Consider the following 11,293-nt stretch of genomic DNA (forward strand, 5'->3'; position numbering starts at 1 on the left):
ACTTAGGGGTGCTTTCTAACTGCTAGGTGGGCAGGAGCTGGGACCGAAAGATGGGAGCTCACCCTGCCGCAGGGATTCGAACCACCGACCATGCGATCGGCAAGCCCTAGGCGCTGAGGTTTTACCCACAGCGCCGCCCGCGTCCCTTCTGTTAAGAGTAGATCCGTCTTATTCAGCGTTCTTTTCCGACAGTGGCCAACTAGGTGATACAAGAGCTACTTCGATTCCCACTTCTACACAACTACTAAAGGTGCAGTAGCAACGTCTTATTTTGCCTCTAGCTGCCCAGCTAGAGCAAGGATGGGCAAAAGGTAGATTGAGAGGGGGGGGAGCCCATTTTGGTTTTGACCGATCGAGACTCAAAATCTTTGCTGATGAACTGGAATTCTTACAGTGATCGGTCAGTAGATTCCCCCTTCTCAATTAGGTTGCTGAGATTCCCGTTTACTCTGCATCCTGTGTTCTCCCACCATTAGGGGGCTTGTCTACACTTCTCCTTGCCTTGTCCTGTGCTTAGAAAGCACACTTTCCCACTTGTCTCGTGCTTTTTAGGCACTGATCCATAGCTGCCAACGTTTCCCTTTTTTAAAGGGAAATTCCCTTATTCCGAATAGGATTCCTCGCAAGAAAAGGGAAAAGTTGACAGCTATGCACTGATCCCAGCGGCTATGCCTTTGCCGCCACCCCCCCCAAAACCCCCCCACAACACTGGCTTTTTATCCTTAAATCAGGTCTCATATCATCCACACTTCCTCTTGCCTTGCTCAGGCATCATCTAGTGGCAGCTTCATCTTGTTACAAAGAAGTAACCAATCCATCCCAGCGGCGGGGGGAGTTGTTGTTTCAAAGCACACCTGTGGAGGATCATTAATTTGACCTACACGGCCGTGTCTCTCTTAGAAAGCTAGCATGAGGGGCAAGATCCCCCGCCCCGCAGAACCCTTCGTCGTCTTGGTGCCCCGTCAATATTTTTCCGCCTCCCGCTATTGCAAAAAGCATCTCACTGCAGGGGGGGAAAGTAGCAGAACGTGGCGCGTCATCAGAGCGTTCGAACGAAAAACTGGCGGGCCCGCCCCTAAGGATGATTGGCAGGCGCCATAGGAATAACGGAGACTGACTTACAACCTTCTAGTCCCGCCCTCCAGAGCGGCTGGCCTATGAGAAGGCCCGCGTTTCTTTTGGTGGTTTTTTGGCGAGGCTGCTCTAGCCACGCCCCTCTAAAGGAGCGATTAGGCGAGGGAGGCGAGCAGCCAATGAGAGGGAGAGTGGGCTCCGCCTCACGGCGGTGATTGGCATCCAGGTGGGCCTTTGCGAGTGGAGGAGGAGGAAGAGGAGGTCGCCGCGGCTCAGGCCGGCCGCCGCCGAGTGCGAGGCTGGATGGATCTGTTCGGGGACCTTCCCGAGGCGGCCCCTTCGGCAGCTGTGGAGGCGGCGGCAGGTAAGCGCCCCGGGCGCCCTTCGGGGCCTGGACTCCGCCGTCCGCTTGGGGGGAAAGGAGCCTTCGGCTGTCGGCCTCAGGAGCCGCAGGAGCCGGGCTGGAGCTTAGCCGCCCGCCCTCCTTCCCTTCCCGGAGCCTTGAATTCGCCTCATTTCTTGGCGGGGAAGGGAAGGCGCCGCCTGCACTCGGGGCCACCTGCGCAGCCATGGTCCCTTCGAAGAGCGGCCAAGGCCCCCGGTGGGTGCGTGCACGGGCTGTGTTGTTTTTTTCATGCCCAGGATTAGCCCCGCTTTGCTAAACACGGTGCAGCACGCATGCGCGTGTGAACTCGTACACGGGTGCACGCGTCGCGTATTGACACCGGGATGCGCGCACGCGCGTCTTTTTCTTGGGTGAAAGCCCTAGCGCGCACTCACACATACACGCGTGGGTAACGGCTTCTGAGGTACTGTAATTGCTGCTGCTGCTTTCCAGTATTGTTTTGACTGTTAGCTGCTAGGAAGGGAGGAGGAGTAACTGATTCTGCCCCCAGGAGATTTACACTTTGAATGATTATTTTTTTTAAAAGAAAGAAAGAAGTCGTCAATCTGTCCCTTGTGGTCACATGTTCTCTAATTGATATCTGTTATTGTGTCTCTTTATTTTTTAGGGAAAGAAGGGCAGAAAGGAATTTTGCTTTTTGATGAACTTCCGTCAGTCAGCAGCACTGACTTTGGTATGATTCTTGTATACATCATGTCTTTCACTGACTAGCATGGTCATCTCCTTTTTCTCCTTTTGTTTTGTCGTTAGGCCTTTATGTAGTGATGTGCCCTCTTGATGCCTCAGGAGAAGACTAGCAGGCACTCTTAATCCTCTTCTTGTATGTAACTTGCTTTGAGAAAAGCAGGACACCATTACTCCTTGACAAATGTTTTTCTTTATGGCAGTTCTTCAAGCCATATGTACACTTTGTCCCTACCCCAACTTACTACATGTACGTCGAAACTCCATCACAAAGTGGGCCTTTACTCCTGGGCAAGAGGTTGCATTTATTATATATTAATGTGCATTCATTACTTGCTATGTAAAATGTCTCCAAGTGACTTTCAGTTGTAAAAACACACACATACAAATACATAAGTTAAAACATAAAAAAGAATAAAACAGCTATTTACTCAAAAGTGCTCATCCTGCAATATTATAGAAAAAAACAAATCCTACCCTGGCTCACTAAAAGCTTGAACACCACAACACACTAGGGCAGGGCCTTTGATCCTCCAGATGTTGCTGAACTACAACTTCTGTGAGCCCCAGACAGAGATGGTGGGCATTTTAGTTCAGTAATGCCTGGAGGCTAAAAGTTTCCCAAAATGTGGGTAGGGTATCATCGTATATGGTCCCAACTAACAACCAAATGCCTGAGTAAACAGGAAATTTTTGACTGGCCCTTAAAAGTGAATAATGGTGGATATAGTTGCTGCTTCTGGCTGGGGGAGTTCTCTGACTCAAGGTGCCTGTAGGATTGGGAAGATGCTGTGCTGATGTCCCAATTGTGATTTACCCCTTGGCTGAACCCTGTCTCTTTGTTTAGCATGGGTGCCATTCCTGTATCACAGGGCCTTGACCATCCAAGCCTGCATTTGTAATGTGTAGCTACATTCCTAAGTTTACTTTTGTTCTTCAGCTTGCTACACAAGCAGCATTTGTACATCGCACTCAGGTTTACCTGATTACAGAGACATTGCTGATAATACAAAGGCTGGTTGCTGTAGAATAGACATTTTAGCTTGGCAGTTCTGTTTTATAGATTGTGTGTTCTTTATGAAACTATCTGAGAAATCTGTTTGCTCTGGGACCTGGATTCTGGACACATGTTTCCTTGTGTTTTAGGAACCGGAGGTTCTTTGCTTTTTGACGACCTCCCACCTGCCAGCAGCGGAAACTCAGGTGAGCAGTAGTCTCAAGATTTCTGTTTTGCTGTTGATTGCACTGCTGTGATAGGATCACACCTGAGAATGAAACATTCTTGAGTGCTTCAGAAGTTGGTTAACTGAAGGGCTTCATCAAATGGTCACAGGTGAACATTTTCAGGCTCAAAAGTAGTGGTTTGAAGGAGGTGGATTGTTCCCTCCACACCACACCCTCTTTGTCTCTTCAGCTCTTGTGTGCTGGCTGTTCACTTCCTGGCTGGCAACTGCTTTGGTATCTTTTATTGCTGTTAATACTAGAGCTTCCTCTAGCTAGGATTATATAAAGGAGAAATCAAGGGTGGTGTAGCCAGTGTTACAGCATAATTACAGCATAATTTGGCCCATCTCATCTGGCTGCATAATCCCAGCCAGTAAGGGATTGTGTACTCTGTCACAGTATCACTTGAGTAAATGACTCGGATAAATAAAATAACTGACCAACATTTTGTTCCTCAGCTTCACATCCTGCAGAGCAAGTTTCTCTTCCTGTGAGCCATGGGAAGGGAGAGAAGAGGAAATCCACAGAGGGAGAGAAGAATGGGAGTGAAGAACTTGTGGAAAAGAAAGTTTGTAAAGGTTTTCAGACACTCTGAAGCCACATATTTTCTATTCTACTGCTGCCTTAAATTAGGGCAAAAGTGAGATTGTTTCCTGTTGTGATCATTTTTAGGAATGAGCAGGGGGAGGAGTATAAGATACTCATGAACAAGTGTCTCACCTCTGCAGAGTTTCCTGCTTTTAAGGGTATTCTTGTTTCCTTGCAGACACTATTGTGTCTGTATTATATCGGTAAGCCATGTTTCCTCCAAGGAGCGAAGGACAATGTATGTGTCTGTTACCCCCTCTTCTCCTCAGAACAACTTTGTGAGAGAGGCTGGTGGTGGTAGCTTTTTCATGACAATACTGGCTTGCTTTTCAAGCAGCTGAGTCCTCAATGTGGCTCACAATAACAAGGTGCTATGCACAATTCAAAGCAAGAATTGCCTAATAAGATGAACGAGGATCTGAAGACAGGCCTGTGTCCATGTCTCTTTATCCACTGCCATGAAAGCTTTTTTTCTTGGTGCTCTTTGCAACACGGCCTAACTGCTGCCATGCCATACAGCCTCTGTTTGTTTCCTCGTCTGCCTCGGGTAGGAGGCTGCTTAGATTATCCAAGCTAACCTAGAGTGTAGAAGCAAAAACATCTTTCGATCTCCCAGCTGAATTGTGATGTGGCAACAGTGGCATGACGTGAGTCACATCTACTTCTGTTCACATCATCTGCATTTGTAGAAATCCCAGAGGTGTACCATGTTGACGTCTTCTCTGGTGCACCTGATCAAGCTGTAGCTGTTCAGTCTAGTGCTGTGGTGGGTAACGCAGTAATGCCACAAGGTTTAAAAATTAAGAATATTCAGTTGGTTCTAACCCCAGTTGAACAGCTTTTTCCTATTAGAATGTATTCTGCCAGCAGATTCTTTATGAATGTGAACACAATTTGGGAATGTTCCTACATTGCCTTGAAGGGTGCTTCCAGTCTTTTGTTTTATTGGCATTGCTAGTGTACTCTTATTTGGTGTGTTCTATTCTATAATGTTGCTGTCTAGTAGTCTAGTTAAAGTTTTACATGTAGTTTGTTACCAAGAGGTTTTCAGAATGATACTGTCTTAAGCTAAACGGCCACTTAATGGGATGTTGTGCAAAAGGGAGCTCAAGGATTGAATCCTGTGTGTATCTTTTGCTTTCTTTTTAGATTCTGCAGGTATCCTTGGTCTGAAGGGCTACGTGGCAGAGAGGAAAGGAGAGCGAGAAGAGATGCAGGATGCCCATGTCATTCTGAATGATATCACAGAAGAGTGCAGCCCCCTCCCCTCTCAGATGTGAGTATTATATTTGCATATGAGCATATTGACTCGTGTGTGTGTGTGTGTGTGTCCTAGTCCAACTTTGTGCTAAATAGCCTGTTTTGCCATACAGGGACAATAATTTTAAAGTTGCTTTCCAGTTGATTTGGTGTCTGGAAATAGTGTTTTCCTTTTTGAAATGTGTTATGCTAGCAATGGTTATTAGACATAATATCTATGTAATAAATTAGCTCTGGTGTTGGAGATGGCATGCCTTTGAGTGTCACACTGGCATAAGAGTGCTGTTGTACTTAGGTCTTGTTTCTGGGCTCCTAGAAAACATTTGGTTGGCCATTGTGGGCACAGAATGCTAGACTAAATGGGCAGTTGGTATGACTCGGTGTGATTCTTCTGTTCCTATTGAACACACACATTCACACCTCAATGCACCTTTCTTTACAGATGTAATTCTGGTAGATACAGCAGAAAATTGGGCCCAAGTTATCCTAAAAGAGCACGTCAGATATATGCTTTCCATCCTTTTTATTCTGTATTCTAAAGAGGCAAGATCTCAAACTGTGTAACTGTTAAGATTCTACCAGTGGCATTGGAAAACCTAGGATCTGGGTCCTTGTTGATACTGGGGGCTGCTTCACACATTGACAAATTCATAATTTAAAGAGAAATGTGAAACCTTTACATAGGCAATCCATGTCGGGAATGGTAATCCCTGACCATTGGCCATGCTGGCTGGGGCTGATGTTGGGAGTCAAACAGCGTCTGTTAAACACCAGATTGCCAACCCTTGTGGTACATGGATGAGGGAAGGTTGTGCTTTTTGCAGATCCACTAGTGATGCAAGTTCAGCACAGTGTCAGTTTCTTGGCCACTTCCAGAGAGTGGGGTCAATCTTGTCTTCCTTTACAGTACCCGTGTGTCATACTTTGCTGTCTTTGATGGCCACGGAGGAGTTCGAGCTTCAAAGTATGCAGCACAGAATCTGCATCAAAACCTGATCAGAAAATTCCCTAAAGGTAAAAATGGGGGTTGGGGAGTGCAGTGTGTGTGCAGTATCATTCTCTGGGGTTTCCTGCTTCCTGAGCGCTAGTTTTAAAGCAGTGTAGCTGCTGCTGCTGCTGCATGTTGGTGAGGCTTCCTCAGAAGAAACTATGTGCTTGTTTGGGTGCACAATGCCCAGTAATTTTATCAGCTGCACTGGCACCCAGTCTGTTTCTGAACCCAATTAAAACTCCTGGTTTCAATTATTTGTCTTCCTTAAAATTGTATCCTGCCTTTATTCCACCTTGAAAGCCAAGTTGGCACACATGTGACTGCAGGGTGGCCTCTCGCTCAGGCATTGGACAGACCCAGGCCTGCTGAGCTTCAACACAGTGTCCCTTCACACCATCGTCCTGGGGTCCTGCTTAAGCCCTAAACAAATTGGAGCCAGGCTATCTGAAGGAGTGCCTTCTCTAATATATATTTAACCAAACTATGACATTGCCTACAGATGTCCTTTTCTGCAGTCCTGTCCTGTGCCAAGTGAAGGATGGTGGGTAACCTCTAGGGGGACATCCTTCCTTGCAGGGACAACCCAGTTGCAAAGTGCCCTCCTTGAACGGTTAATCTGAATTGCAGATTTTCATTTATTTCATAAAATTTATACACCGCTTGATTGTAAAGAAACGATTGTAAAGAAAAAACCAACAACAACCCTCAAAGCAGTTTACAAAGGATAAAACCAAAAAATTAGAGGGGGAAATTCAATATCTTAAAACATACAAGAAGTTAAAATACTAAAACAGATTAGTTAAAATACTAAAACAAGAAGTTAAAATACTAAAACAGATTAAAGTTTTAAGCATCTGGGTAGGCTTGGCCACACAGGAATGTTTTTAGCAGACACTGGAAACTAGTATTTTAGTCATAATACATTCTGTAAGCAACATTTCAGGTAATCCTGAGCAGGAATTTTGATTTGTCTAGCACAGAATATGTTTTGAGGGAAGTAGCTAATCACTTCTTTCGTGTTCATAACAGGAGATGTGCCCAGTGTTGAGAAAACAATAAGAAGATGCCTTCTGGACACCTTCAAATACACAGATGAGGAGTTTCTCAGGCAGGCTTCCAGCCAGTAAGTGTAAACTTTCCAAGTATATAGGCCAGGCATAGGCAAACTCGGCCCTCCAGCTATTTTGGGACTACAATTCCCATCATCCCTGACCACTGGTCCTGTTAGCTAGGGCTCATAGGAGTTCTAGGCCAAAAACATCTGGAGGGCCGAGTTTGCCTATGCCTGATATAGGCATTGTGTTAAGCGTATTTGGGGCTGTATCACTTCAGAAAAGATGTTTACATATTTCCCCTTGTCAGATGTTCCCTACAGATGAGAAAGAAAGTTGTCAAGTAGCGTTAAAACAAAACCACCTTCATAACCCCGCCTTTTTGCAGAGCCAGTGTGGTATAGTGGTTAAAGTGTCAGACTAGGACCTGGGTTCAGATCCTCACACACTTCCACTCACCTAAGGCCGGTCACTGTCTCTCAGCCAAACCTACCTTGTTGTGGGAATTAATTGAGGCAGTGAGAACCATTTATGCCACCTTGAGCACCTTGGCAAAAAAAAGTGTGCTATAAATGCAATAAATAAATAATAATTTGATAACTATTTTTCCATTGCAGGAGTCTTTGTGGGTGAGTGTATACATACTCAATTGTACACTCCTCTATATGAACTCAACCATTTCAAAATACAAGGGGGGCTGTAGCACAGGTGTGTTCTTAAACTTGTGAGTGGTCCATTAATCCCCCCCTCTTTTTTGCATTGGGCTATCAGTCTCCATAATTGTGCAGTATGACTCTTGGAACAATTTGGAACTTGCTTGAACTCACTTTTTTGTTTCCACTTTCTTGTACTTACAGGAAACCTGCCTGGAAGGATGGCTCCACAGCAACCTGTGTGCTGGTGATTGATAATACTTTGTATATTGCCAACCTTGGAGACAGCAGGGTAAGCAGCACTAGAAGTTGTGGGTCCAGTTTCAATACATTTTTCTTGTTACTGAGTGAGGCTAATCTTTTCAGTTCCACCAAAAGATGCTATAGCAGCTGTACCTTAGCACTGTCATTGCCTTGCAATATGTCCACCAAATTTATTGTTGGGAGGAAATGTGGTTTGGAGCAGCTCTGTGATCCGTTGGATTTTCTTGGTGAACTCTAGATGGCGTTACAGACTCAGTGGTGGTGTCTTCCATCAATTTTTGAGATGTTCTCAGCTCAAGCCAATTTCAGGCCCTGGCCAGTTTGTGTTTTAAATTTGTTGTTAGCCACGCTGAGCCCAGTTTTCTGAACCAGGAAGGGCAGGGTATAAATAAAAAGTTGTTGTTATTATCATTATTATCATTATTATTATATGTGAGGCTGGAGGCATGCAATAGAGTGACACTGCTTAGAAATCGTTTAAGGGTTTGCTTAATGGAAAGTTATATCCTATAATGCCTCAAGCAGAGACTTGCAGTCCTTGCTACTTGCTCATGAGGGTTCTTCTGTCAGTGCAGGCGCTTCTGTGTCGCTACAATGAAGAAAGTCAGAAACATACAGCCTTAAGTCTCAGTAAAGAACATAACCCAACTCAATACGACGAGCGGATGAGGATCCAAAAGGCTGGAGGGAATGTCAGGTAACAGGTTTCTCTTCTCTTCCTCCAACAGCCCTTCAGCAACATTTGGGGTTTTTAGCTGCAACCGCCCCCTCCGGCCGCCCAATGTAAATGCTCATTTGAACTGTGGAAAATTCTTATTAACTGTTAGCTGTAGACTATGTGAGTTGGCTTTTTTATTTTGTTAGAAGCCATCATTTAACTACCTATGTGGATAAATGTTAATAATTGAAATAAGTTAGTATTTTCAAGTGCCAATTTGGGATCAAAACATTGCTTTCTCTTGAGTTCTATAATTATATGGTAAAGTTGCAAAAGGAATTGTGTAGACTACTTGTGAAGCATCTAGCTAGAGTCTGTAGTAAACTGGACTCACCTTGGTCCCAAATACTTCTAGCTCAGAAGTGGGGAACCCTTGGCCCTCCAGGTGCTGCTGGAATATCTCTCCCATCTTCTCTGAACGTTGGCAATGCTGGGTGGGACTGCTGGGACTTGAACTCGTAACAACACCTGCAGGGCCACAGGTTCCCCATCCCTGTTCTAGCCTGACAACTTTGGGGATTAAACCCAGTGGCATGCTGAAATAGGCTCTCTCTCCCCACTTTTGTAGGGAAGGACGTGTCTTGGGTGTCCTGGAAGTCTCTCGCTCCATTGGAGATGGGCAGTACAAGCGCTTTGGGGTCATCTCTGTTCCAGATGTCAAGCGCTGCCAGCTTACACACAACGACAGGTAAAACCTGACACAAGTACACAAATGCAGAGAATACAAGTGGGGTGTCTTTAGAATAAACCGTTAAATTACTCCTTGTGTTCTGTTTTGTTTCTAGGTCCTAATCCCCCCTCCCCCCATAAAACTTATCACTAATTGCTCTTCCAGGTTTATCCTCTTGGCTTGTGATGGTCTCTTCAAAGTCTTCTCACCAGATGAAGCTGTGAACTTCATTATGTCTTGTTTGGAGGTAAGGGGAAGATAGGCTTGAGTGAGAAGAGACAGGGCTGCTTGTTAGGAAAGGAATGTGGAAGAGGAGCTGCACTCACTCTTGTTCTTTGGGTGGCATGACATCCACTTGATGGGTTGCGTGCCCTGATTCAACCAAGCAAGGACCATGTAAACTTTAATATATGTCTAGTTGCTGTTTCAGGTGGGAAGGGGGCAGAAGAGAGATGGTCCCTCTGTCTCCCCATGTCAGCAGGTGGCAGGGGGGGCTTGTGGCGAGTTTAAAAAAACACCAAAACATTCCTTTCAGATGACAGTGCAAGTAGCTAATTGCAAGACTGAGTAGAGGCCCTTTTTTGAGTGTTTCTGTTCAAATGAGATGAGGTTGTTTGCTGTGAAGGAAAGAGCCCTTTCACTGATGACTTCCCAGCCGTGGAATGCCTTCCCCCAGAAGAACTTCATTGACGTCTATGTTGTGGCCTTTTCAGAGCTAGCTGAAGACATTTACACATACACGCACACACACACAGCTTTCTAGTTCTAAAGCCACATTTTTAGTGCTTAATAGATACTTGGCACTACTGTATCCTCGGCTGCCGATTTTACTTTTATTACAATACTTTTTTTAAAAAAAGTGTTTCTAACTTTATGTCCATGTTTGTACTTTATAGTGTACCAGGGGTTGTGGGTGTTGAAAAGTCCCTATACCTCCCAAATATTTTTTTGTGAACGAATGATATACAAACATTGTAAATAATTAGAAGTTACTCTGGGAATGAGAGGCATTGAAGTGCTCTCGGCAAATTAAGTGAAAAGAAACTACCCCGCATTTGTGTATTCTGCTTCCCAACAGGACAAAACGATTCCCACGAGAGATGCCAAATCAGCTGCTGATGCCCGGTATGAAGCAGCCTGTAACAGGCTGGCCAACAAGGCTGTGCAGCGAGGCTCTGCAGATAACGTCACAGTTGTGGTGGTCCGGATTGAGCAGTGATGCCGAGAATAGGTGCAAGTGAGGTCCTTAGCAGCATGCCGTGGATTTAATGGAACAAGTTAGTGTGCCTGTGAGTGTGTATGTGTGTATGTAGGGTTTCGGTTGTGTTTCCGCCCCCGAATGCTCTTATTTGTAAATAAAAGGTTTTTTTTTCTAACTGTTCAAGTTGGTTCATTGTTTCATAGAATCACAATGGGATGGAATGGGGCCGTCTAATTCACCGAGTGAACTTCTTAGATAAAATAGTGTACAGTTGATGCTCATAGTGCTTGACTTGCACAAGGCACCTTGTTTTTTGTATTCCAGCACCTTAAGCACAAAATACATGCATTTTGTGTTGGTTATGTAGAGGAAGGAAATGATGTATTGAGCTTCATGAGTTAAAAGATGCTCCAGAGTTCAATACAGCTTGAGAGAACTAACTATGCATTCGTAGTTGCCTTTCAGGAATTTCCCTTTCAGGCAGTTGTAATAATCCATCTGGAGTTTT

General features: G+C 45.0%; 1 protein-coding gene across 1 annotated transcript; it reads left to right on the plus strand.

Annotated features, from left to right (window-relative positions):
* Positions 1-1,281: 1,281 nt before the first annotated feature.
* ILKAP (ILK associated serine/threonine phosphatase) lies at positions 1,282-10,960 on the plus strand. The gene is made up of 12 exons (XM_028730757.2): positions 1,282-1,438; positions 2,088-2,153; positions 3,311-3,367; positions 3,847-3,966; positions 5,126-5,252; positions 6,144-6,250; positions 7,257-7,350; positions 8,137-8,224; positions 8,772-8,893; positions 9,483-9,602; positions 9,750-9,831; positions 10,663-10,960. Exons 1-12 carry the CDS (start codon positions 1,378-1,380, stop codon positions 10,801-10,803), a joined length of 1,185 nt encoding a protein of 394 aa, XP_028586590.2. The 5' UTR covers positions 1,282-1,377; the 3' UTR covers positions 10,804-10,960.
* Positions 10,961-11,293: the final 333 nt, after the last annotated feature.

The sequence above is a fragment of the Podarcis muralis genome, chromosome 6 (assembly GCF_964188315.1).
Source record: "Podarcis muralis chromosome 6, rPodMur119.hap1.1, whole genome shotgun sequence".
NCBI classification, from domain to species: Eukaryota; Metazoa; Chordata; class Lepidosauria; order Squamata; family Lacertidae; genus Podarcis; species Podarcis muralis.